This window comes from Coturnix japonica, chromosome 1, assembly GCF_054131305.1.
Source record: "Coturnix japonica strain WE chromosome 1, WE-NBRP24, whole genome shotgun sequence".
NCBI classification, from domain to species: domain Eukaryota; kingdom Metazoa; phylum Chordata; class Aves; order Galliformes; family Phasianidae; genus Coturnix; species Coturnix japonica.
This window is the reverse complement of record NC_140663.1, coordinates 90,352,379-90,380,087: the sequence shown is the minus strand read 5'-3', so window position 1 is coordinate 90,380,087 and position 27,709 is coordinate 90,352,379. Positions and strand designations below refer to the sequence as shown.

Below are 27,709 nucleotides of genomic sequence, written 5' to 3'. Positions count from 1 at the left end.
ATTATGAAGCACTTCAATACTGAAAAAAAGAAGAGGAAAATACTCATGTGGGGGAAAAAGAAAAAAAGAAAAAGAAAAGAAAAGAAAAGAAAAGAAAAGAAAAGAAAAGAAAAGAAAAGAAAAGAAAAGAAAAGAAAAGAAAAGAAAAGAAAAGAAAAGAAAAGAAAAGAAAAGAAAAGAAAAGAAAAGAAAAGAAAAGAAAAGAAAAGAAAAGAAAAGAAAAGAAAAGAAAAGAAAAAAAACCTTTAAAGTCAAGCCCACATTCTATTTACTATATATTTCAACCCAGTGTTTTCTCAAGAGTGAATAATTTTCAAGACTGAACTTAGCCTCTTCTTGAATGTAAGCTGCCCACACATATCCCACTACAGTTCTAGGTGATCTGAACTCAATTAATCCGTTCTCCTTCCTTCTTTCCTCAGTTATTTTGTTAGCAGAAATCAGAATACTCTCCACTAGAAAGCTTGCAATGAGAAGTTCAGTGTCGCTCCAATAAAGCCAACAAGCAAACATTCACATATTTTACTGTTCTAACACAAAATGTTCTCTATAATGAGTAAGAATGAAAATAGTATCAGGTAACAGGATTAATTAAGGACACGTTAAATTTCTTTCTCCACAAAATAAGTAACACTCTTTGTTTAAATTAGACAGAGTTTCAGTTCTACAAAACAAACCCTGTAGAACTTTTCTTTCACTTCCAACAGAAATGTGATTAGGACACACATAAGATTGCTGAGATTCTTGTTGCATCAATAGCAACACATTTCAAGTAAGGGATTACTTCTGGTTTTACTTCTGGTCATTCACATAGCTAAAATACCAGTTTGGGGTTTTTTCTGTTTGTTTGTTTTTAAAACAACAACATTAATTAACCTTTAAGATTTGCCAAGTCCACTTTTTCAAAATCTTTATTTTCTCTATTCAAATCAACTCCTAAAATTTTTGCTTAGAGATATTAATATATTTCAAATGAAAATAGGTTTTTTTTGTTTTTTTTTTCTTTCAAGCTTTTTCCAAAGAATAGAAGGGAAGCATCATTGTTGTTTTGCTTCATAAGCCAGTCCTTGTCATCAGAATACACGTGGCATAGCCACACACACACAGAAGTGTTCAGGTGCAGTATCATAAAGATCAAAAAAGTATATACAAAATAAACCCAACCAACAGCATATAATACTGTGACAGTTTTTCAGAATATTCACATACAGTAATCTCTGACTACCTTCATCTAACTGTCCATAAATCCTGAAGAATCTTATCTATAAAATGGAGTTACCCATCAATATACTGTATCTCTCCTAAAAATGCCTATATTTTACACTAATATACAAGTTATCTGCTTGCAAACACAGAAGTAGCCATAAATAAAACTTTATTCTTTCATTTCATTTACAAGCTACCAAGTACCATGTATTTACACAGCACTGGACACTTAAAGTAGTTGCAGTCACAAAATGATCCAGACAGCTGTTGATAAAGTAAAGGATCTTAAGATAAAAGCAAAGTAATACTGTAACAGAGAAGTGGCAAAAAAGCAGTTTTGCCATAATTATCAGACTTGCAAGTTGCATCAATTCTGGTTGAAACGACTGAGTGCCATGCGATTCTCAGCTTTAACTGTTTGCAGTCTGGCTAAACTTTGTACAGTCATTTCTCTTCTGCAGTTATTAAAAAAAAAAAAAAAAGTTAAAAACTATAGCAGCAACAAGCAAACCCTGTGACAGGAAGGCAAGGTTTAAGAACTAAAAAAGTTTATACAGTGTGCTCAGGAAGGTTGCAGAATTTATCTTCCATCAGCTGGAGTTCGACTGAGTGACAACATGATTCGGGCGTATCTTTCACACAGTTCATGTGTGGAGTAGGAGGGTAACTTTGGCGGGTCATTGAAACCTTTAATCTCTGTAGAACAATCTAGTAGTTTTGGCAGGAAATCTGTCAGCTTTTCTTGCAAGTTAGCTGCAAATGAAAGAAAAGAAAATAACCATAAGCTTTTATGTCCACAGGTGCAATTTTCCTCTTCCTGCTCCAAACTGATTCTTTTTCTTTCTTTCTTTTTTTTTTTTTTTTACAGGGATGGGAGTATTAAGAGTTTCACTTGGAATAATGCACTTTCTTCAGTGAATGAAAGTTTCTTTTAAGGACTTTGTTACATATAGAAAATATTGCAGAACTTCATTATTATGTATGCATGGGAAAAACTGCTGTTCATTTAAATGTGTACAGTATTACTCTAAAGTCATGGTAATTCAAAATATGTTACCAAAACACAAAAGATTCACGCTCTGTTCAAGACACAAACCAAAACATTTTAAAAAGTAATGAATAAAAATCAGGAGTGTGTGAGCGTCTTATACTTTAATAAATACTTACGTTCCATTTCTTGTCCAAGATAGGAACACCAACGATTTCTCATATCTTCCACAGCAACAATATCTTTTTCTTCCATTTCATCCACCAGAAGTAATGGCAAACACGGGACAATAAGCTCATTCATAATGATCAGGCCATTGTTTACTTCCTGATCATCTCCTGATTCAAACAGTGCTGCAGCATGTTCATTTAGTTTCTTCACGTACCACCACAAAAAAGAAATTCTTTAAGTATACAGCATTTCACAATTGACCATTCTGTTTTTGTTTGCCTTATGGCAAAGCTGCAATAACAACTGAGCTTTAACGTTCACAGCAATGGTACATAAACTCTATTAAACCATTTGATCTTGTACTACTCTCCTAAGGCCACTTCAGTTGATACCTGCCAAGTCAACTTTTTTAGCTACTCCTTTTCAAAACTGAGGTCCTACCATCTGCTCTTGCCTATTCTTATGATTGCAAAGAAAAAGGTGACAGCATCAAGAAAAAAAATCATACTCTGCTGATACCTTTTTCTAAACATTTGCATCCCTGTCCAACTGCAATAACATTGCAAGTTCACCCACCAATACTGCCCGCTGTTGCTTCTACCTAAGCCCAGACACAATGGCAGTGAGCACACTACTTATAATGATAAAGAAACTGATTACTTAAAACAAACACATGCTTTATTCTCACTACACACATTTCTTCCTCTCACCTTTTTCTTATTGAAATCTTTGTAATTTTTAATGAAAATGCTTTGGTTTTAGTTTTTTTGAAAGTATGGCAGCATTGCCTAATTTGTTAAAGCTATGTGGAAAATTCAACTTTTGTAGTATATTTCATCCTTCACTTACTAGCAAACATTCTCGTCTGTAGTGAGATATCAGCTCTTCATCATGCCCTCTGTATGGGCCTTTGGACAAGAGTTCTTTGTTATTCTGGTAAGCATAGATAAGGTAGAGCAAGGCTTCCATATAGCTAAAGCAAAGTAAAGAAACAAAGTTGTTAGATGCAAATCCAGATGAAACCTATTTCAAGTTAACTACTATGCTCTTCATAGGATATGCAACTTCACTTACTTGCTTGACTGCAAATCCAACCCTCCCCATCCATCTCTTCAAAATGTTGCATTTTCTACCACATATTTTCTTCTTTTGTATACATTAGAACAATGTATTTTATTATCAGACTAGATAACTTGCACATGAAGTGTGATCCAAAGCTCACTGACATAAACCTATATCATTTCACCCACTTCAAAAATGGCTTTGGATTAACCTTGAATATACATGAAAGCTTATTTTTTTTCCTGCATGCATTTATGTCACATTAGAATTGATCTTTTATTGCCATTACCCTGACTGCATTCTATGCCTGAGCAATAAAATTAATCTAAAAAATAAATTGTGAACTTTCAGCCTCACTAACTTTTTTTCTGGACAAGTGTCTTCACACTAGTCTAAAGCAATGTATGATGCCACAAGAGCATTTCAAAATCAGAAGTATCTCTCTATTTGCACTTCTATCTGTAATCTAAGCGCAGATAATAAAAAACACACCTAACTGGTGAAGGATAAGTAAAAAAGGACCTAAAAACCTAACTGTTAATAATCAATAGAGATCTCATCACACAGTTAATCATCTCCCCTCACGCTAATGCATACTATTTCTAGCTGACATTTTAAATTGTTAGCCCACTGACTTGCAGAAACCGAGTTAAGACAGACAGCCACTGAAAGCAGTTCAGGCAACTATCCTATAAACAAGCAGTTAGATGTCTCATTTTTATTCAAACAACTAGAAGAATCTAGGGAGAGAAATGTTCTAATGGAGCGTTAGAAGAACAGTGTATTATACACTCCTAGTGAGAACAGAAAGTCAAAGTTAGAGCTTAAACTACCAAAACATCAAACTACTGAAAGTGGCTAAAAATTATGTGTGAGCACACAGAGCACAGGGTACATGAAGAATACATGTCAGAATTTTCCAAAGTAGGCAAACTCAAGACTTACAGTAAGGCCTCCCAACAAGACAACATAAAAAGAAGGGAAAAGGTTACTTTAAATAGCAATGGTTGCTTAAAGCTTTACTTTCAAACATCACTATTTTTTTTCGTAATCCTAAATATTTCCTACTTAATATATGACTTATGTACAATTGCTACTCTCTGCCTTTTTGTCCTCAAAATACAGAACCGTTTCTATTAAAACAAGAAATCATATGGCCCTCTTCTTAAGTCCATGTCTGCTCATAAAATCTCTCCAAGCCACAAACTAACACAACTGACTCGACAGCAGAAATGTTAATGTAAGAAGACAGTGGAAAACATGACTGCAAGAAACTGGGACTGATGGATAAAAAGCCAGAGGAGCCGGCCTTTCTATTCCTTTCCATTCTTGGTTCAGTTATTTGTGAAACTGCAAGCTGAACTAACGGTGTCAACAACTCAATTGATTCAAATTAAAAACTTGTACCTGGCAGTTGCTTTATTCCCAGATCCTCTTCTGCTCTGAGAGTTGTGTAATCCCTGCCTGAACCAGCAACAGCTCTACCTCACAGGAAGGGAAGCCATTTTACACAACCACTGTTGTAAAGCCAGGCTCAAATATCTTATGTATCTTGAGAATCCAAGGAACGTAACTTTAGCTTAAATTAAGAAAACAGATGCTAGCTTTTCACATATGAAGTGCATTTAACTTCCAGTTTGTTAAGTTTGAACTTAAAATGACATGCAGAATTACGGAGCTCACTGGGTCTAGACTTTGGAAAGCACAAGTATGGATAAATAAAACTTTAAATGTCCTACAAGTAAATAAGTAAGTAAGTAAATAAATAAATAAATAAATTCTGCCAAAGCTGAAAAATCAAACTATTAAAAAAAAAAAAAAATTAGAATCCAATTGCTAAGGTCTAGAGTTCGTTTGCTTTTCGGTCACTACCATCAGAACAAGCTACAAGCAAATGCCCTGCTAAGGTTACTTAGTTGACTACATTCACCTCACCCACAGCAGACTCCTACTCAATAGTACAGTCAGAGAAGGTATGCCTTAAAGACCCTTCAATTCTTCATCTGCACTGAAAAGGCCTTGTGAATCACCATAAAGGATCACAGTGAACTCTGAAGGTAGCTATGACTCTTAAATCATGCCTACTTTCAGGAAAAAACTTCAGCAAAAAACATATTCCAGGTAATTTTCAGAAATACTGAGAAACTATTGTTTCCTTTGCCTTCGAAGTGCAGTCTTCCATGCCTAGCGCTCCAGTACCAATACCCCTAAAAGTAATCTATTAGCATGGTAGAAGGAAAAAGTAAAAACATTTTTAATGTTTGTTTTGTCTTTGCTTGGCACAGCACTATTAAGAAAATCAGATTCCCTGAGTAAAGGCTGGTTTTTTGCTCCATCTAGAGACTGAACACTGAAGGAAAATCAGAATAGTTGATCAGTTTAGTCTCACTTTGGACAATATGGACAGTAGCACTGTCCTGTAAGAATATAACAAGTTGTAAACGTCAGTAATTACCTCAGGTGTTTGGGAACCAGTAGCTGAAACACAGGAGTGTCATTTCAACAGACTCTTTTAAAGTAAGTCAATGGATATCCCATCCTCACTCATCCTTTAAAGCGCGTTTACCTCTAATCTTCCTATTAATTACCACTTGAAATATTTATGAAATTGCATTTACTGCCACAGGAAATGAACACTACACCTTCCTGGATGTTAGATAAGTCTGACAGTGTTGTATTATTTTACTGGTCAATATAGGCTTGTTTTCTACCTGGGTCACTTTAACTTTTCAAATCAACATAAAAACTAGATAGCCATAACAAAAATACTGTTCAGCACATACAGAAAACAGTTTATGGTTTCTGTTAATTTCCCTCCCACTGGCCCAAGGAGAATGTATTATTCTAAGAAGTGGAATAGTGGAAACACTGCAATTTTGCAGCCAAAGCTGTCATGGAGTCCTAATGTTAAGGAACCAAAAGTGCTTCATGCTTGGAGCATTATGTCCAGGAAAAATAGGATTCCTACACACCACATTGCTGTCTTTTTTCCCTCTATGAGGGATCCAGCAATACCAGACTGTTTTGTTGTTTTATTCTTTTCAATTAAGCCAGGCAATCTTCTAACCAACTTCTGTATACAAGCTGTTTAATACTAACAAATTGGGACTTGCCAATTTAGATTATTAGTAAACATACTAACATTTACTAATACAGTGTAGCAAACCAGAATTATGGGCTCATTGTGTTAACCACTACATAAACACATAACTTATTACAGAAGTAAGTATGTTATTATCATTTTGTTTTGTTAGAGACTTTTTTCTTTGGAAACATACAAGACAATAAAGAGAAACATGAAGCAATTTGCTACACGACATACAGACAAGCAACTAAATTTGGCATATAGATACCACAGAATGGCTTGGATTAGAAAGGACCTTAAAGACCACTTAGTTCCAACCCCTACACTAAGGGCAGGGCTGACTCCCACCAGTTCAGGCTGCCCAGGACCCCATCCAACCCAGCCTTGAGCTCCTCTAGCGATGGGGCATCCAAAGCCTTTCCAGGCAGCCTGTGCCAGTTCCTCACCACCCTCTGAGTAGATTTTTTTCCTAACATCTAATCCAAATATCCTCTCTTCTACATTAAAACTGCTCCTGCTTGTCCTATCACTATCCTCTCCCATAAAAAGTCAGCCTCCCTCCTACTCAAAAGCCCCATTTAATTACTGAGAGACTGCAAGGAGGTCCCCACAGAGCATTGTGTCCTCCAGGCCAAACAAGCCCAGCTTTATCATCCTTTCAACATAAAGGTTCTCCAGCCCTTTTCTCATCTTTATAGCCCTCCTCTGGATCCACACCAAGAGCTCCGTGTCTTTCTTGAGATGAAGGCCCTTGGCCTGAATTCAGTACCCCAGATGAGGCCTTATAAGGGCAGAATATATGGGGATAATCAACTCCCCTTCCCTGCTGGCCAGCCATCCTTTGATGCAGCCCTGAGATACAAGTGGCCTTCTGAACTGCAAGCACATGCTACTTGCTTATGACAAGCTTTTCATCCACCAGAACTCCCCCAAGACTCCTCTGCATGGATATTTTGTGTGTTTCAATCTGTACACGTATCTGGGACTGCATCAACTGAGGTGCAGCACCTTTCACTTGCACTTGTTTGGCCTCGTTAAGCTTGTGTGGGTTCCCTTCTCAAGCTGATTCAGGTCCACATATATGTGTATATATGGTATGAGGGAAGAAAGATTCTTATGTCTGAGGAATACAGAGACTGTTCAGAGCAGGAGGGAAGAAGAAATAGAAGCGCTTGTGGGGCACTGAGAAAAGTTCATGACTTGGTAAGGGACGAATAAGTGGAAATTAAAAGCAGGAAGATGTAGGAAACTGATCTAGATGTAAGACTGAAGAAATTAATTAAATACAGTGAAGAACACATTAAACAGTTCTTAATTATAATAATATTTTTAACTTAATCAATGTTACATATTGCCTTCAAATCACTCTATCACATTTGAGTTCTATACTACCACTTACCTCTTTTTTTGGAAAAACTCCAATCCTACCATGAGAAACATGGTTGTTTCCCTGAAATTTCTATAGTCTTGATGCCATCTCTGCATATAAGAAAGGGTATATAGAATTTCATCCACAAACATGAAATACAAGTATTTTACACACTTAGTGCTGAATACTCACAGTAAGTGATAAAGACTCCTATTAAGTTTGTGTGTTGGAAACGTCAGTCTGAATCCCCCCTCACTCAATGAAAATAAGATTCTTAAGTTTCTACAATGTTTCTAGATGAGTTTCCAGTGGGATTTTTATTAAAAACATAAACAAAACACAGGAATGCATTACCATTTGAACTGAAAGGAACACAAGGGTTTTTTTGGAGAACCACAGTCAGAATGATGAGAATTACTGCTTTCCCCCCTCAAAAATGCAGCAGCTAACAGTCTGTTTTTATTCTTTTCATTACACACAGTTCTTTACTCAGAAAGTGAAAGAAAGCTTATATATAAACTTAATATTAAGTTTCATTTAAGGAAGACATAAAAATGCCTGAACACATGCAATAACAAGTGACAAAAAACCCAAATGGCTTGTACAGCTTGTTGAGTACTTCAGACTGTGGCGATGTTTATGCTGGTGCAAAACATTTAACTCGCTGCATCACCACTTATACAAAGTGACTACTAATACACTTTACAGATGACTGCTCTATAAGAAAAGTTTGTCTATTTTGCAGTTGGTTAACCAGCTTTTAATCATTCATTAATAGTTAAATAAGGGACAACATACCATAATCTATAGCCACTTACAGATTCAACACAAAAAGCATGAGAAGAAAGATTCTATGAAATGTCAATCTTATACTGGACAATCAGTGATACAGTCTTCATAGTAATCACCAGCTATCTGCCTCAGGAAGGTGGCATGTTCCTTTAAGGGAAGAAGATTCCTCCCACTTCCCTCCTTTAAAGCTAAGCCCAGGATTGTTAATTCTACTTGTGCAATGCCTTTCAGAAAATGTAAGTTTTCTGAAGTGTGTGTAGCCTCACACAGCCTAAAAACACAGCACTATGAGAGTTCTTTCACCCTAGTCTTTGAGGGCACATTTTAATGTAGTAATATGTACTGTAGTTTCTAAACCTGGTAAACAGAAATGACAAGTAGGCATTTTTTGCTGTTGTTTTTGAAGGCAAGATTACTCCCATAGTCCTCCTGAACAAGCTGTTTTGGACCTATAAGCATAACAATGAGGTTTAAGTGGTGTATTGGAATCTGCCCAGGTTATAAATAAGGCCTTTTCAGAGGCCGTAATGAACAATATCACAGAGAACTGGAACTTGTGTTGTAATGACAGCTACAGAGTTAGCCTTAAATGTAAAATGAAGTGTTTTGGTAAATACAAGTCACACGTGTATAACGTCTTCAATTTACTCCTTTCTTTTTTCAAAGGTTTTTTTTTTTTTTTTTTTCTTTTTTTTTTCTTTTTTTTTTTTTTTAGGTAGCACAGGAAGAAAAAATAAATGCATAAATTGAAAATGTATGGTCTTAGCAAATGAAAAGATCTAGAGAAAGGTGTTAGTAAGAAAAGGGAAATGGTTGCAAAAAAAGCTGGATGAAAAACACAAATGTGACCCTGAACCCTGTGACCCATTTCTCTAGATGTTTAAGGCTGGCCTTAGATCCTTGTTACTCCCTCAACTCACAGCAGTTTCTGACTAGAGAAAGCCAATTGGTTCACATGATGTTAAATTATGAAATACTCGTAGTGATGTCAAAGCACATTAAGGAGTATGGACAGAATCAACCTTGACATTTATCTGTGGTCCACATCAAATCTGACCTAGGAATTACAGATGTGGAAAATACGGCTTTAGATCAACTGGTCAGAGCAGCTTTCCTAGAAATAAATAATTTTTCAGGAACTAGTTTCATATTTTCAGTGTAAAGTAAAAAGATAAATTCAGCTTATTGATAATTATTTAAAGCTACAGTTTAATTTACAGCATAAGAAATACTGACCTCATATTCCTCCATGTTTACTTCATCTGGCTTTATCATTTCAAGCTTAGCTTGAGCAACCTTCATTATGTTACGGCACCTTATAAAAAGCCACAAGAAATCATGAAAGAGAAATTTTCAAAGAATATTACCTATACGAAGACATCAAACTCAGTTTAGAATACAGCCTCATACAAAACAGCATGGAAACACTGTGAAAAATCTGCTTGCTACAACCACTGCACAATAATTAGTGGAAGGCGTGCTTTTTAAGTACGTGATGGACATCCATACCATTTAGGAGTTACTTCCTGGTTTATTAACTAAAATGTTGCATTACTCTTTTGTTTGTTTTTTTTTTGGTTTTTTTTTCTCACAGACTGAACAGTTGTCAGCTGTCAATAAGCAGAAGGAAACACTGTCCTGCACTCAAATAAGTTACTCATCTAGACTGACGTCCCATTTTAAGAGATGCCAAGATTTGTTTTCTACTGCTGACTTTTAGGCCAGTGAAGAATCATGGCCTTAAGTGTTCCAAAAAACAGACACAGAGAACTGTAAACAATTAGGAGTAACAGTGAGGATTTTTCTTTACTTCTTACCAATAAAAACCCAACTTCTTGTTTAGTCTTTTTATAGGGATTTTTATAAAGATTAAAACTTGTATAAAACTTTTCTTCTACACATTTTATACTTTCAAGCTATTAACTAGAAGATAAAGCCAAAAGTACAAACTCTTCTTCTTTTCACTACATGCATATCTGAATATAAAAGTGCATCTTTACACATCACAGAACTCACACGAGCACAGGAAAAGAGACATGCCGATCTTATTACCTTTCATCAAAGCTAAGATTGTGATCTCCAAACTGTTCCAGTAACGTTCTCTCTATTATCTTCTTTGGTGCCTGGTTCTGGATGAAGTAAACTATTGCATGACGCAAACGGTAATCACATTCAGGTGGTGGATCTTCCTGGGCTAATTTTAGCAGTCGCGTATATTCCAACTTAATTGCCTAAATAATTTTAAAAGCATACATTATTATTTCTGGATTTTAACTCAGACTTTTCAGACACTAGGAGTAATTTATATCCATGGCCCACTGACTACAAAAGAATGTTAACAATTCCACACCCTACCCTTTTAGCAAGTCTGAACTACAGTAAAAAAAACCAGACAAATGGTAAAGCTGCTCCTGCCTCTCCTTGATGAGGGCTGCCAAAACCCCAAGTGGACCTGTACTTCAAAAGCAATCCCAGTCCTGCACTATATCACCCTGAGAGAAGGTTTATCTAGATCCTAAAGAGGCTTCTTTAAGCATGTACTGTCCTAAAACTGTATAACAGGCATTTTACTTTATGGATTTTTCTAAAATCTCTTAAGACCAAAAAGTACCCCTAATACATAGCTGAAATGCAAATACAAAAATAAAAGAAATTCTATGTAAAGTTTAATGAACGTGTGTGATATTGAAAACAGTAAATCAGAACAGAAGTCATTGCACATCAAAAATCTAAACAAAATACTTCAATATGGTTAGTATTAGCCTCCCATAAGGCAAAGACAGATTCCTCACTGAGTATTTTAGGTCCACTTTTGAGCTTACAGGAATAGCTCTCTTTGCCACCCACTAGATTTTAAGTCTTATCTGCTATGTTCATTAGACATTATCCATTGAAACTGTACAGCACAAACAAGAACAAAAAGAAAAATAATTAGAAAAATGGTGACAAATTTTAGTATATTCCTTAATTTCTCCCTCAAAATATGGAGGTGATCAAACTGCTGGCTAATATTATAATCTATTTGAAACAACTGACCTAACACAGTAGTTTCACACATTAGTAGTCTCAATACAATATACATAGAAAATAAAGCTACAAACCAGGCAGAAAATGCCCTATTCAATATTCCAATTCCCTTTATGTCTCTACCTGGAGGTAGAATATTTCTTAACATTTAAATACTGGAAATCTGGACTACTAGCCTCTACCAAGAAACATTCTGTTTTGAGACTGAAGACATGAGTAGGTCACTATTCATATCAGTTTAATCAGAGAGGGCATGGAGAACCATAAAAGGGAGGAGAACATTCTGCATTCATATTTTAAAATACTAATGATACACATTAGTATTAAAAAAGAGCTTTGGAGAACCAGTGATAATAATCAAAAGTCACACGCAGTGTTTCTATTATCTTACATCATAAGACATTCAACCATTAGAAAATACAGATAACAAAGTTATTAAAGCCTCTTTTCTGAGGTTGGCACGAAACAAAAAGCTATTGCTGTTCTGCTTTTAGTTCTTCAGAGAATTACTCAAACAGGAAAAATGCAAGGAAATCTAGATTTTCAAATACATATTTAGAAAGAAGGCAAATGTTATGCTCCAGATTCATAAACTCTACACACAATTAAAACAACAACAAAAAACAACTAGTATTATTCCTTCAAACAAAACGTAAGAAATAAGTATTAAAAGCTTTAAGTTACTCACTAAGAATGTTATATAAAAATCTTAAGGCAAACATACTGCAGCAAACTGTGTATAAAGTTTACGGACGAATGACTGATCGATAAACAGCTAAGCTGCTTTGCACCAGGTTAAGTCTGAAGTCTGAAATGTAAAGTAGGACTCAAACTTTGGCAGTAACAATGACTCTCATCAAATGGGCTTTACCTGCATTACACTTCAATAAGAACATCACAGAAATAACATCCAGTCTTTTGTAGACGCTTGTTATAAAAAACAAACACACGAACTAAACCAGAGCAGAGTAGTATAAAAATATCACAGAACCTTCCTGATAGCAACTCCAAGGAATAGGAGACGTTTTCACCTCACATATTTCAAAATATGAAACCTGGTAGTAAGTAGAATCACTTCATCTGCAAACATCCAGACTAATATGTTACTAAAAAATGAAGTATGTTTCAGCAGTGCTAAGCCGCTTTGAACAGGACTCAGGAGAACATGAGGAGACTTCTACTCTCTCCAACATTTCAGTTTTAAAAACACTTTCTCAAAGATAAATTTTACCCCCAACCTCCACATTTCAACTGAGCTTTTCATCAAACTGATTTCATCAAAACACAATTCACATTAAAAATAAGTAAATAAATCAGTGTAATTGACCTTTCCGAAAAAGAAGTCTGGGCTTTTTGAGTTGTTTTGTTTTTAATTAAAATAGCTTCTCATTAGGTGACATATTTGAAAATACAGCACTGAATCCCAAACAAAACCTACTTCATTATAGAAAGGCCATGGCAGTTGTCTCTTTGATGTCTGATAGTGGGCATGCTTAACAGAGACAAATGCAAATAGTCATAACACTTCAAAAAATATCCATTTAAAAAAGAAAACACACACACACACAAGAAAAAAAAAAAAACCAAAAAAAAAAAAACCAACCAAACAAAAAAGAATTAAAAATAAACAAAAAACATGAGATTTAAATTTTTCCATAGCAAAGGATTATAGAGGTGGCTTGGGATTTTTGTTTTGTTTTGGCCTTTTTTTGGGCGGGGGGTTCAAATGTTTTAAATGTTTTCTTTCAGCATAACTGCACCATAAAAATTAAATGGAAAATAGAATGTTACTCAAGGAGAAGCAAGAAACTTTTCCCTCTCCTCTAGCACATAAAAATAAATCCTCATATTTGAGAGGATTCTACAACATGTGAAAGTAATTCCCTTGTCATTCTCTGAAAACTCAAAAAATTGCAAGCTAAAATCTTCAGAAGTTTGCTTATTTAATAAAACTAATGCATCTTTTGATCTAGTTAGTGTGTGGACTAACAAACACAATAAGCATAACATCCAATTCCCTGTAACAAAACACTGCATAAATAAACTGTATTGCCATCAATGCCGTTAAACAAAAGAAAATGATTTTGATTTACTAAAAATCTTTTAAGGACTAAACAAGAACATTTCTCTGAAATAAACAAGTGACTAAACAGGGGTGTGCCCTGGTGAAAACACTGATGTCCCAAATAGTCTAACAAAGACATACTTTTTGTTATGAACAGGGGGAAAAAAAACCACCAAACCTATTCTTATTGATTACCCATCCATGATTCATGCTACTTGCGGCTATTATTAAGATGTAAAATACAAGAAGGTATATAAGTTATTGAATTCAAAGCAACGCATTGCTAAATCAAGATGGAAATAGCTACAGATGTTTCTCCCTAGCACAGTTTATAATTTATTTACTATTTAAATGGAAGACTGATGCCACAGAAGAATACTTAGATGTGCTGGAACAGTCCTAATATGCATCAAAGGGTGGAGGGAGAAGGTATATCTAACATAAAAAGTCAGAGAAAAAATTGAAAATGTTAGTTGTACCTTAAAGAACCCTGCTTCTGGCCCACACCTGTCATAAACATTCCTGGCTTTACCTATAGCCATGATAATACCTTGCATGTTCGGGGTCAGCATGACCTGCCATAAGGGATTTAAGGTAAAAGTTTGGAATGATTAATATTTTAAGTTTTAAATTCAATGTGCTTTTAGTCTCATGCAAGATAAAAAAAAGCAACTTAATCCATGCATACACTGAAATGGCACATTTCAACACAAGAACTGTTGTGCGTGTTCTGCAAATCAATCACGGCACGTGTATATATTTTTACTGCAAAACATATGACTTAAAGGAAGCTTAACAAAAACTAAACAAATGTGTCAAATACAGTTTGAAAAGTACATGGTCAAAACCTCTAAGGAAAGGAGCATGCATTGGTTCAGCATTAGTATCCACCAGAAATTTCATACTGAATGAGTGCTACCACATGGCTACCAAGGGATAAAATAAACTGTTTCAGATAATCACCCATTCACACTTCATATGTACTAGACACAAACATAATGAACCACACTTTGTGTATTTCATACGTATTTCAACATCAAAGAAAAAGGACTTATTGCTACAATCACAATTGATCCCACAAGCATTTCCAGACAAGTTTTTAAAATAAAAACCAGAACATTTAACAGACACAAAACCAAACATAACACACACATCTCACAGCTACTCACATCAGTTGTACATAAACAATATGATACCTGTAGGATACTCAGAGAGGCCTTTCCCCTTTGATTATCTGTGAGCAAGGAAAAACACTCCCTCCTTCCCTGCCCACAGTCTAGCTAACACAGCTGGCACAGCAACACAAGCTGGCCGTCAAGAAGTGAAGATGCAGAGTCCTAAACCCTCCAGAAAAGCTTCCCCAAACATAAGAACATAACTTAAAAAGCAAATACAAAAGAAACAATAATATGATGAAGAAAGTTACCACTCTGTAGAAAAACAATGGCAAGTGGGCAAGAGTGCCTAAAAATTAAAAAAGGCACGTCTTTGAAGGTGGAGACTGCACATTTGTGAGAAGACTAAATCAGTGCAATGATGGCATTTAAGTAACTTTATCCCCAATCCCCCACTCTCAGTTGCAATTGCTCGTAATTAAGAGACAGAACTTCCTGAAATATCCTTTTCTACAGCAAAGCAAAAGCTTCTCATAGCCTACCAATAACACATACCCAAGTAGCAAAGAATATGGGCTGCATAAGCTCTAACCCCAAACCCAAACAAACACGGGAATAAGCAATGCTAAGGCAGGAGCTGTTTGACACCCTGGCAGTGCTGCTTTCAGTTGTTAAAGTAGGCCAGCAGAAATTATTGTCTCCTGCATAATGCAGCTCTATCATCTGTTCCTCAAATAGTATCAGGGACACTTACCACTCTGGGTCTGAACTGTAAAAATACCAACAACAGCAATTTACTTTTTCAAGCTTGGGGAAAAAAGTCACTTCCAGCAGCCATATAAATTTCAGGTTATTTCTGTGGGTAATCAAATCCTCACAGTCTAAAAAGCTTAACAATGGCAAATAAGACTTGAACATTACCTTTGTTAGACTGACAAGAAAACACAAACATTAACACCATCGCTCTCTATCCTGATATTGTTAAAATAATGCAGAAGTCCACAGGCTACCACTAGCGTTTCAAAGACTATCTAGCCTGGCACAAACATTCAACTTCCACAGCTAAAAAGACAAATATACCTCCCGTGTATACAGTACCATGCAAAGCGTGCCCAATTAGAGTAGCTAGTGCTTTCCTTTCATACTTCATTACCAATTAAGACATCACTACGATTACAAATCATTAAGCATATAGTTATGCACAAATTTGTTAGGTGTCATGATGTGCAAACATGCCAAAAATTCTCATCAGGCAGCACAAGAAAGCACCAAGTAGGAGCGGTGCACACAATGGCAATCAAATGTACCTCATCGTCATAACCCCCCTCCTCTGACTCAATCACAAAAGTCCCTACATCAGGAATCGCCACCTCTACAACTCGCTGGTTAGGAGCTGGTTGAGCTGAGGCATTATGAGAGCTCTGCAGAAGAAAATCATGATCAGTATGTGTGCTGGGAGGGGGAATCACACAGCAGAGAAAATCACAAAGAGACGCAAACTAACAGGCTGATCAAATAAAACAGAACGTGCTTTTGAAGTGCATTTCTGACAAAAATGATAAATATCACTTACACTCTCTCATTACTTACAGTTAACTTTAAGTAGCACATTTTACAATTAAGATAGAATTATTAAAAAAAAAAACAAACAAACCAAAACAACAAAAAAACATGTTTTCCCTTTATTTACTAATTGCATCTTCATAGCTATTATGCCACAATTACAGCTCTGCAGTAACAGATTCAAGCCATTTTTTTTAAAGGATGAGTCTGTGAACCACCACTTCTTCTCATATTGTCATATCCTCCACCAAAAAGTTACTAAATATAACCAAGGTATCTAAAGAATTCAGGCTAAGAAATGGCACAAAGTCAAAGGCTAACATTTTCTGATGCACTGGAAAAAAAACACAAATAGCCTCTAGAAATTAAGGTATTAGAAAGAATATTTAAAGGTGAGTTACACTCAACAGGCCTGTTGTTTAGAGAAATAACTGCACAGAGATCCAAAGGAAGATCATTTTAGTCACTGAAATTCTTATGTTAACACGAGCTTGTAAACAACGGTGATGATCTCAGCTACTGCATTCTATCATTTTATGATCACCAGTTTACAACACTCGCAGCACTTCAAGCTCGACTCTAATCTGAGCAATCACAGAGTGCAGAACGAATTCTGTGCTGCTGTTCTCCTGCAATCACAATGGCTTTATTTTCTAGTAAAAATTCCAGAAACATACACTGTATCCATTTACACCCAGCACTGTAGAAATACAAAGGAAGACTGCAGGGAAATAAATAAATAAAAAGAACCAAGGGCAGAAAATGGACACAAATGATCACGTGGTGAGTAAGCAATAATTCTGTGCATTATACGTTCTGATACTGTTTTTCCTCTTTCTAAAATGGACAAACAAAAAGTGAAGGAAAGGAATATGTGACTGCACACCAGAATGAAGATGAAAGTAGAATAATTAAAGGATATGATGATACACTCCAAAGTAGCTCTTATCCGTTAATACAGGAGCCTCAGATTAGCTAGCAAGCAGCTTTATATTTTAACAGTTTAAGGACTCTGTAAATACGAGAGTTTGTAGGATTTTGGGTTTTTTTTTGTGTTGTTGGGTTTAGTTTGTTGTTTGTTTTATTGTAGGTATGGGTTTTTTTGTGGGTTTTTTTTTTTTTTTTTTTCTTTTTCCTTTTAAAGAACCATTCTCTTTGTTGCAGAACAAAGCAGTAGAAAGCAGAATAACTGGGATAAATAGGCCTGTATCTGCCTCACTCGGTGGTTTCCCAGGCACTATCTTGCAAAGATCTAAGGGTGATGATTGTGTACAACATCTAGCCTAAACAGAAAAACTTGATCCATGGAATTCGGTTTCTAAGATTCCTCCACATCCCACCAGAGGGATACCCAGAGACCCCAGAAAGAGGATAGCATCAAGCAAGACATTTTATCGTGGCTGAATATCAGCATGGCTACCCCTCAGAGATCATTCATACTACCACAGAGGTAAGTATGAGAGGTATTAATATAAGAGTTAATTCATATTAAAAGCAGGCTCCTCCTTAGCTGGTCTCTGCTCTGAGAACTCAACAAACCAAGTATGCAGTAGCTTTAATTATTAGAGGTAGAGTACATCTTAATATATGATTAATTTCCCTCCTGGTTCTGATTTAGCAAAGAAAGCATGCTCCTTTGCTCTCCTCACACCACAGGAAAAAGGGATAGAACACATTTCAGGTAGAAAATCATTTCAGCTTTCAAAAGACTTTCCTGATGCCCCAAAGCTATCTGGGCCCAGACTGCTCTTGTTTAAAGAAAATTCGTACCAGAATTTAGGAAATGTATCTGAAATTTTGAGCACATAGTTTGTGTCACTAAATTGTTTGTATCACTACGTATCACTATTTGTTACTAGCTGTATCCAAAGAAGCCATATTGTACATTTTGCTTGTCTCATTCTCTGGCATATGGTTCCAAGTCAGACAAATATATTACTTTAAAAGATATTTATTTTTTTTTCTGACAAATATATTGGCTATTCATATAGAGAAGCAAGATATGCTTGCTGAAAGAAAGGACTAAAATGTTTGTTTCTCTAGCAGCTCATGAAGCAGTTAGTTTCCAATTTCCAATCAGTATTTATTCAGACACAAAGTGAAAACAGTATCACCCAGTAGTAATTCTTATTATCATTGTAACACACGCATCTGCTTAATCACAAACTTAATTTTCATTAACTAGTGAATTTGCACTAAAACTACAGAATACTGCTGAACTAAGAGCTTTATCACATTTCAGATTTTCTTGGCCATTTTTGAGCTTTCTTCCATAAACAGAATATTCAGGAAAAAAAAACTCTTTCTGAAAGCTATTTTAAATTCCATAGCCCTTTCAAGATAACTCATTCTCAAAATTACTCTGGTAAAAATCAATGCTTAAAGCAGTATTTCTCAACTCTTTTATATGGAATGTCAGTATTAACTCCTCAAAATAAATTGAACCACCTAACGTCTTGAAAAGTTGTCTGATGGTGGGCGCAAATATGATTGACATCTGAGCAATATTCTGTACTCTCAGCAAGTACCTCAATCACAGAGAGTACATCTATTTACAGTATTTTACTTCTACTATGCTCATTTACATAGTACACAGTTTCTGGATGGACCTGTAGTGTTCAGCAGGCCCCGAAGAACAAATACACTTTTGCTCATTTTTGTTTCTCCTCCCCTCCCCCTCACCTCTGAACAGCTATTATTGCTTGCACTTGCAAAATCAAAGAAAGAATTATTTCAAGCTTGAAAACATCCTCACCGTATCCATTATAGCTTCTGGACCTCTATCTTCTTGTTCAGCTAAAGCTTTATTGATCGCTTGTACAGAATCTTCTTTTAAGTGCTTTGAAAGATCAGTTCTTGATGGCTGCTCTAAATATTCTGGTTCTCCTGCTTGAACTTAGTGACAGAAATAAGACAAATTCCATATGTTAACAGAAGCATGAATTCTAAATTCATTGGTTTTTTCTGGATCATCATTTCATAGATAAGGTAACCCACACAGAAGATGCAGGGTAGGTCACAGCATTCACAAATCCAACTTTTTATCAGTCAGCATCTCATGACATTTTGAACACTTTCATACAAATTGACTCATAATTTTACATTAGGAACAAATACACCTGTACTGACTAGAGATCCGTTAAGGCCTGAGTAAGGAGTGTTCAATCACATTAGGGACAACTACAAATCAGTATTTCTTCCCTTTTTAAGCAGCTAAACAATTTATATGCAAACCAATGATTTCTCATTCTATTCCTTTTGCAAACAAGTAGAAACAGCTAACCTGGAGCAGGTGAGGGTGCTGGAGCTCTGGGAATCTGCGATAGCAATTTTTCCTGCTGTGCTTTCTGAGCAAGTTCTGCATCCCATTCTTCAAGTTCTTTTTCAAAACGTTTATTGTCTTCCTTGACATAATCCCTTAGATCAGAAGGCAATGTGTCCATTCCTACAAGTATCTGCCCCGTTTCCTTGTTAAACTCCTCTGTAGAAAAATACAAATCGTATTTCAGACAAAAAATAGTGAGAAGAAAAAAAATGTTAAATTTTCTCAAGTGAATTACTTAAAGCATGTAATACTACATCAAATCCCCCAAACTTTCTTACTTTTAAGTTTTCCTAACATCTACTGGGCACTCTTCTGCTAAAAGAACTTATTGCTACAGCTCTTTCAAACTCTGGACAAATTCCTGGGCATCATAAGATCATTGCCACTTTGCTATTGAGAGTACTGTAACAGGCTGCCCAGAGAAATTTTGAATGGCCCATCCCTGAAGGTGTTTAAGGCCAGGTTGGATGGGGCCCTGGGCAATCTGATCCAGTACTTGATCTAGCAGCTGGCAGCCCTGTCTGTAGCAGAGGGGCTGGAACATGATGATCCTTGAAGACCCTTGCAACCCAAGTCATTCTATGATTCATTCTACAGTTCAATGAATCTGGCCATTTTCAGTCAGCCCCCTAACAAACGTTAACACAACCTATAAAACTCATACTAAGGGCCTTTCCACCCCCTCCCAATGTTTTCACAAGAGCCTTACAATCACATATAACTACATGACCTGAAAAAAAAAAATCCAAATCCATTAATTCCTTAAATTAAACATATGGTTGGTAGGGCTATGCAGGGATATCCTGCAAAAACTGTCATGTTTCCACTCTCCAATAATGTTCACGTGAGTCCCAAAGCTTATGAAGAAAAGATTTATATGTCAGGAGTCACTTCTGCATTTCCTTATTTCTGTTCTATTCTTCAGGAGATAACACCTCCAGAACACTGAACACATTATGATCCAAAATCTTTAGAAATTAGCAAACTTAGCTCTCTTAATAATACAGAAACACTGTGATTATCTCTATTAATCTGACAGTTGAAAATAAATTATTTAATCTGCAGATTAGAAACAATTTCACTGACACTTATGACAATAAGTTGAATTTTCAATAATTTTTAAAGCCATTATGAAAATCTGGAAATCCACCAGGAAAATGCTCTCCCTATAAATGCATTCAGTAATTCTATATCATGCTGAAAATATAACCATAATGTTACCTTCTATCAAGTACTGTTCCTTATCATTGATATACATCAAACAATATGCACTGGCATTCCTGTAACCACCAAAAGAGTCCCGTTCCAACTCTTCCCATGTTGACTTTGTCACAGAAATGTCATTGTACTTCATCCATCTGTTCTGATGGTGGTCATAAATATATGCCCAATAATGTCCTGCATTGGCTTGACCTTCATGAACCAGCACAGCATGCAATCTATAAGGAACCTAAGCAAATAAACAAAAGTCATCAGACTCCTTGTCAGTGTTTTGTTCTGATTATCCACCAATAATAACTGCTACATTAAAAGTAAAAAAAAATAAACAGGATCAAAATATGACAGAGGAAAACCAAAAAGCTAAAATCAGCAAACCATTATGCAAAATAACTTTGAATTATTTAAGTTACCATTATGAGCTAAAAGAGATCTTAAGTATGTTAGTAAGAAGACTGCAAAAGAAATGTCTGCTCTGTTATCTTTACTGTAAGGTAACCTCTTCTGTTAATTTCTTACATATTTTTCCTGTTCTTCTATCTCCAGAAAAAAAACAAAACAAAACAAAAAAAACCTTATATATGTCAGTCTTGAGCACCTAAGGTTTGCTCCAGTTCTGATCCAATAAATTTATACTCAATTTTGTAAAGCATATGTGAATTTGAGGTAATGAACCTCATGCTTTCTATGTGCTATAAAGCGATTTTATTTGAAGGCATAACTGGGAATTTTAGTACTTCCATTTCCCAAGAGTAAAATTCTTCTAGTGTGTCAAATGTATCATTAAAGTACTGCAAAGAGAAGGCTGGAACACATAAAGAGGTCCTCTCTTTATCCTCCTGCAGAGAAGAAGATAATTTTTTGGACCAGTGTAAAAAGTATCACAGGTTACATGTACTCATTGACAAGGAAGAGGAATGAAATACTCGGCTCCTACTTAAGTCACTGGAAATCTGAAGAACACAGAGTAGAATGAGTGCTTCCTTACTTAGAAACGTTTTAAAAGTATCTTAGTGGTTGGCCTGTTTTAACCTCCTGAAACAGTACATGCAACATAATAGAAAAAAACTAATCTTCCCTGCTATGCACAGCATGCCTGAATGATAGCAGCTTAGCTAGGATGAAAAACCTGACAACTTTCACTGCAGTAAAAGTCGGTACTGTGGATTTTGCTACACAAAAAGCTGCAGAAAATATTTGTTATAAATATAATTTAAGCACCAAAGTAATCAGTAAACATAAATACATGCCCAACTACGACTTAAATTCCCTGAAGTTATTTTTAACCTCATTACTCTCTTTCAGACTATATGGAAATGCTGAAGATTTTGCAACCTCCCTTGAACTGTAAAGCTGGCTGACTGCAGTGCAGCTGAAGTCAAACAGACTGTCATCCTAGAGACCAAACCTCACTGTAAATCTTTAAAACCCAGGAAGAGATTCAAGCAAGTCCTTAAATCTGAATGTGCTTGGGGGGGGAGGGGAGGAGGTGCTTAACATCTCATCAAAACTGCATGAAAGTTTTCTTAAAACGACTGCAAGTCCAAGCACATGCATAAAAATATACACAGATCTTGAATAAAAATGGTAAACCGAGTCTCTTGAGACTTCAATGATAAAATTTCCTAATTATAAAACAGAACAGTACTGGTGAATTTAAATCCTTATACTTTCCTCCAGGCTCTGGAGGGCTGGCTGGAAGTCATCCATGCTCAATTTCCAAGCATATGCCCCTCAAGAGTCCGTGACTGAGGGACAAGCAAGTTTGACATACACAGGCATCTCTTACAATATGCCATATACTAATGACAATTAAAGGCCGAGGGCAACAGACCAAGTAAACAGTCTGCATTAAGCTTCATAGCTTACACTTACTACTTACGAAACAGAAATGGAACTTCAATACCCTCTTCACATGCAGTTACAGAACAGATACATCAGAGCAACAAAACAAAACAAAACGAACATACCCCAAACCAAAATAGCAGCCTGGTGGAAAAAATTATGAAAATCAGAATGGCATCCTTGCAATGGTAACAATACAACTGACATGAAGAATGCTTCACAGTGCGCATCACTGTCCAGCTTATTATTTTAAGAAGAGTAGGAGGATTACAAACAATAAATCCTGAGATGAACATTTCCAAATGGCACTTGTGACATCTTTGTATGCCGTTTTACATGATTGTATGGCTTTACCCAATCCAGATGACAGTGAATTTGTACGCTGCATGTCTGAATGGCAAAACCAGTATAAGGGGATAAAGCTACTAGTCTAAGCATCTTCAGTGAATGGTCACTATAGCAATCTTCTTCTCCATCACAGATCAATTTGGCTGTATTCTTCCCTTTTAGGTTTCTACATTACCAACTTAGAAAACACAGGGTAATGTTCCTTCTTTAAAATATGCACAGTAACCTATCATACAGTTTATTGCTAAAGTCATCTGTGGTATCAGACAACAATCACTAATGTCAACTCTGCTCTTTAAATACAACAGAGTTCTTTGAACCATAAGATGGAAAACAAGCCTTGAAGCTCTCTTTAGTACAAGTTGAGACTTGATGTTGCTCCTCCAGCACCAGCTGGCACCTCATTTTCCACCACAGCATTTCATGGAAGGAAGAAAACAAAAGAGGAATGAAATTACAATGATGACATCCTCATTCAGGAGGAGGAAGCAAAATAAGGAATTTATGTCACAAAAAGAATATTTAGCTATTGAACCTGTCTGAAATCACACACTGGAAGTGAAGATCACTCTTCTGCAGCTCAACTTTTCCATTTGCACGCGTACTTTGGCACAACAGCAAAGAAGTGAGTGCATATAGCTGTCTCCTTTCCCTTGCCTCTCTATATATCTGAGCAACAGGATAGCTTAATATTCTTCCATTCTCTAAGAGAAGACTTGCAGTATTGATCTTTTCCACTAAAAGATACAATTACAGGAAGTAAGAGCTTTTATTTTGTGAGGCAATAAGGTCTGGAAACACAAAATTAGACTTTCCCATCATTTTTACCCTTTATTCTAAGGAAACTACAGATGTCCCGAGTCCCTTGTGAAAAAATGTCCCCTAACAATCACTTGGCAACATACCTCGCTGCTTTCAGGTGTGGCACAAAACCACCCTCAGCAGAACTACACCTTCCTCTGTTTCTAGAATTTTCTTTCAAACTAAAATAAAATCTACACCACACAACCATGTACTAGGAAAAAGTACTTTACTAAGAAATCTAATTTTTCCAGTGTAACACATCCAAATGCATATCCTAGAAAAACATGAGCCAACAAAGGCTATCTATTTGGGCATGAAAGCAATAAATTTCTTCATTTTAGCGTTAGATAACACAGACTGTTGTCTTCCTGTCACAAGCATTATTAAAAAATAAAAAGCCTGCCAGTAACAAGATTAAAGAAAGCCATCTTGCAGAGTCTACCTGAAACTCTTAGCAGCAGAACTCAGCTGCCATGAGCAAGCTGTGTATCAAATGAAAATGTACCTGAAGGAAAACTAAGCTAAATAGATCTAATTTGGAAGGAAAGCAGTTCCTTCTACTAACAGAAAGTAACAGAGGAAGTAAGCTTTACCCTTAAACTTATTTAAGTGAGTGAACATGAACATATGAACATGAGAAATAAATACTACAGGAGCCACCATTCCAGAGTAAAGAATTTTAAAATTGCTATTTTGATTACAGAGCAGAAGAACTGCCATAAAATTTTCCTTAGATTAACAAAACACACAAAGGGAAACCAAAACACTGAAAAACAAAAACAGTCACTTTGTCACTAACTTAATTATTATTATAACCACATTATTAACTAAAACTAGGAGCTGTAAATTCCTGGTTTTCAGTATGGAAGTTGCAATTTGCAATGGCAGTAAACACTGAGTATACAGCATAAGAAAATAATAGTTTTGCCACCAAAAGGAAATTACACTACCTAGCAATCAGGCTGATTTAGGGTGAGAAAATTCTACTGTTACATGAAAACTAAAGTTCTGCATTCAAGTCAAAAGACCTGACAGAAACTATTTTGGTTTTACACCACAAAGTTGCTAAAACTAACATACATCATGTTATGTGCATCTCATGTCGTGTACAATACCATAATGTTGTCTTTTTTCTGACTGTGCAATTAGAAAACTTGCAAGACCCATTATGATTTTCAATGTAATTTCTCAAGCCACTGTATATAACAGTTGTATACTCACTCACTTCTCAAGCATCTAAGAATTTTAGTAGAAGTGACAAAAACATCTACTTATCTGATGCAGAAATGTACTTACTTGAATCATTGTTTTGTCAAAGTACATCAATTCAATTGTCCGATGTATCCTAGATATACTTTCTTGTAAATCTAAAAGAGAAATAAGAATAGAATTCCTTTTCTATTAGGCTGCATAATTGTGCCAAGCTACATCTTCATTTTTTCTCATTAAAGGCTCAAAGGTACATCTCACATTTTCTGCACCTGCTGAACTACCTATAGGCCAAACGCCAAATCTCAAATGAGAAAGTAGACAGAATGATTGTGATTCACTGTTGCTCATTTTCTAGAGCTCAACTAATTCCACCCCTATGGGAAAAGACTACTTTATTAGTTTTCCCCAAGGCATCAAAATGGACCATAAGGTCCACCCATTCTGAAAAGGTTTTGCTCAGAAATGAGCTAAATTCTTCCTCACTGAAGGGGCCACTGTGTCCCACACACCTACGCAGAATATCAAGACACAGGCCTAGCCCACAATCACACTGGCAGCTAGAATGCATTTGCAGACAGTCCTTCAGCATAGATCCCATTTCCATTCTTCTCTCTCCACTACCACACACACAGAAAACTTTCATAGAACATCAATGCATATTACACTCAGTGCCCAGCATCTTCAGTTTATACACCACCAGTCTAAGATGCGTAACTAACTTCTCCTCCTATGTCCTAGAAGCAATTTCAGAAGTATGAAACAAACAACTCAGCACAAACACAGACATTAAGACTAGTTCTCTCCCATCCGAATTCCATAAACCCTTTCCAATTCCAACTACATTCTCCAAGCTGTGGCAATACCTCTAGTGTCGTTTTCTACTTCTGTCCTCCAGCGATGCAAACAGCCTTCTAAGACAGAAAGCTCTTCTTCAGTGATGTGCCTTGGTGCTGGATGCATTGGCAGATCAGGAGGAATTCGCGATTGTGTGAATGGTTTATGTATTACAGATCTTTGTACAGGAGATGTGCTTGGAACATCTGAAGAAGAAGGCCCCTGCTGCTCTATTGTGCTGCATTCAGTCAGAACATAAGATACCAAAACCAAATCAACAAGTACACAAGCCAAAGGCCGTACTATAAAAATAAGTTTTTCACTTGAACAGAAACAATTTAAGGGTAATTATTAACAGAGCAATCAAAAAAAGGCACTGAAAATATCAATCCAAAAATCACTTCATAATGGCTGGAAACTGTGGTGTACATGTTAGCACAATGACAACTACGGTTGCTATTATCAAAGATAAAGGAACTGGATCAATCAAGCCACAATTTGCTTTACTTCAAATACTATTCAACACTTTCAAATTATGTCACAAAAGTTATCAATGTAATTTGAAACACTTACTGCTGCACTGCAGATAGAAAAGTTATAGCAACTTGGTTCTTGGTCTATTGACCATAAAATCCATTACATATAGTTCTCTGTTTAACAATTTTTTCATGCCTTATACCTAGCAGGCTTTCTTTTCCTGATCACCTGGCAAGAGGATATGTTAACTGAAGAGCAACAACAAAGAACCTCTAATATTTATGGCACACTGCAAATTTAGTATCAAACCATCTGAAATTGTTTCATACAAGTCCTGTAATTCAAAGTGCCTAACTCATGAAAACTATACAAAAGCAGTAGAACATTAAAAATATGTTACAGATTTTTCTTCTCCCATTAAAAAAGATGGTGTTTACGTAATCCTAGGCATAACGTGAACCTGAAGATCTTCCTAGCAATCCACTACTTATTTACATTGGGTACGGCATCATGATAAAGCCTGAGGAATCTGGAATCTTCAGTAGCTGAGAAAGGTGACAGAACATTAAGAGCTCACAATGTCACTCCATGTAACGTGTTCACGTTTCTACAGGCTGACAAAAACAGTCCTAGTATTTGCATTTTTACATAATGAATTTTCTACATAGGAATTCAAACAAAGAATAGCACTTTCGACATGGTATGTCATGCAATCATCAGTATCTCTCGCTTTTCTTGTCTCATCAATTAACAGTAGTTACATCAGCATTATGTCAATAAGATTTAAAAATATTTTAAAAGCATTTTAGACTAATTTTCTTCACTTCTCTGTAGTGCTAAGATAAACATCTTGACTGAGCTAGAACCTAGAACCCTAATTCCAGAATGCACAATAAAGAGCTCTGTTAGAAATTGTTAGTGTCCACCTATCCTAACTGATACTCTGCTTAATTAAGTATTACTAACAGTTTCCAGCTTTGACAGTGAGAAGAATATTGGACATTTATCTCCCTAGTATTTTGGCTATTATGAATTTAAATACTCATACCATTAATGTACTTCAGAATCTCAGTCAGAAATGTTAAGGAGCCAAGCAGAAAAGTTTAAGTCTCAGGCAGAACTAAGAGCAAGTTTACACCAGAAACCTGGAAGCTCTGCAGCACATACATACTGCCCAAATTCAGGTTATTAATACATTCCACC

At 36.0% G+C, this 27,709-nt stretch overlaps 1 protein-coding gene across 10 annotated transcripts in view; it reads right to left on the bottom strand.

Moving 5' to 3' along the window:
* Positions 1–1,358: 1,358 nt before the first annotated feature.
* Positions 1,359–27,709, bottom strand: part of USP25 (ubiquitin specific peptidase 25) — an 86,547-nt gene continuing 60,196 nt past the window's right edge. For 4 of the 10 annotated variants that reach the window (XM_015880498.3, XM_085527583.1, XM_015880475.3 and 1 more), the window contains 13 exons: positions 26,059–26,267; positions 25,280–25,350; positions 20,990–21,218; positions 19,727–19,924; positions 19,199–19,338; positions 16,188–16,301; positions 14,245–14,340; positions 10,726–10,904; positions 9,910–9,988; positions 7,912–7,991; positions 3,215–3,338; positions 2,374–2,569; positions 1,359–1,959 (listed from right to left, as the gene is read on the bottom strand). In XM_015880498.3, the coding sequence (XP_015735984.1) occupies positions 1,787–1,959; positions 2,374–2,569; positions 3,215–3,338; positions 7,912–7,991; positions 9,910–9,988; positions 10,726–10,904; positions 14,245–14,340; positions 16,188–16,301; positions 19,199–19,338; positions 19,727–19,924; positions 20,990–21,218; positions 25,280–25,350; positions 26,059–26,267 (1,888 nt within the window). In that variant the 3' untranslated portion in view covers positions 1,359–1,786. Of the gene's footprint in view, positions 1,960–2,373; positions 2,570–3,214; positions 3,339–7,911; positions 7,992–9,909; positions 9,989–10,725; positions 10,905–14,244; positions 14,341–16,187; positions 16,302–19,198; positions 19,339–19,726; positions 19,925–20,989; positions 21,219–25,279; positions 25,351–26,058; positions 26,268–27,709 lie in introns of those variants that run through there. The other 6 variants (XM_085527573.1, XM_085527589.1, XM_015880491.3 and 3 more) reach the window with 4 other exon arrangements.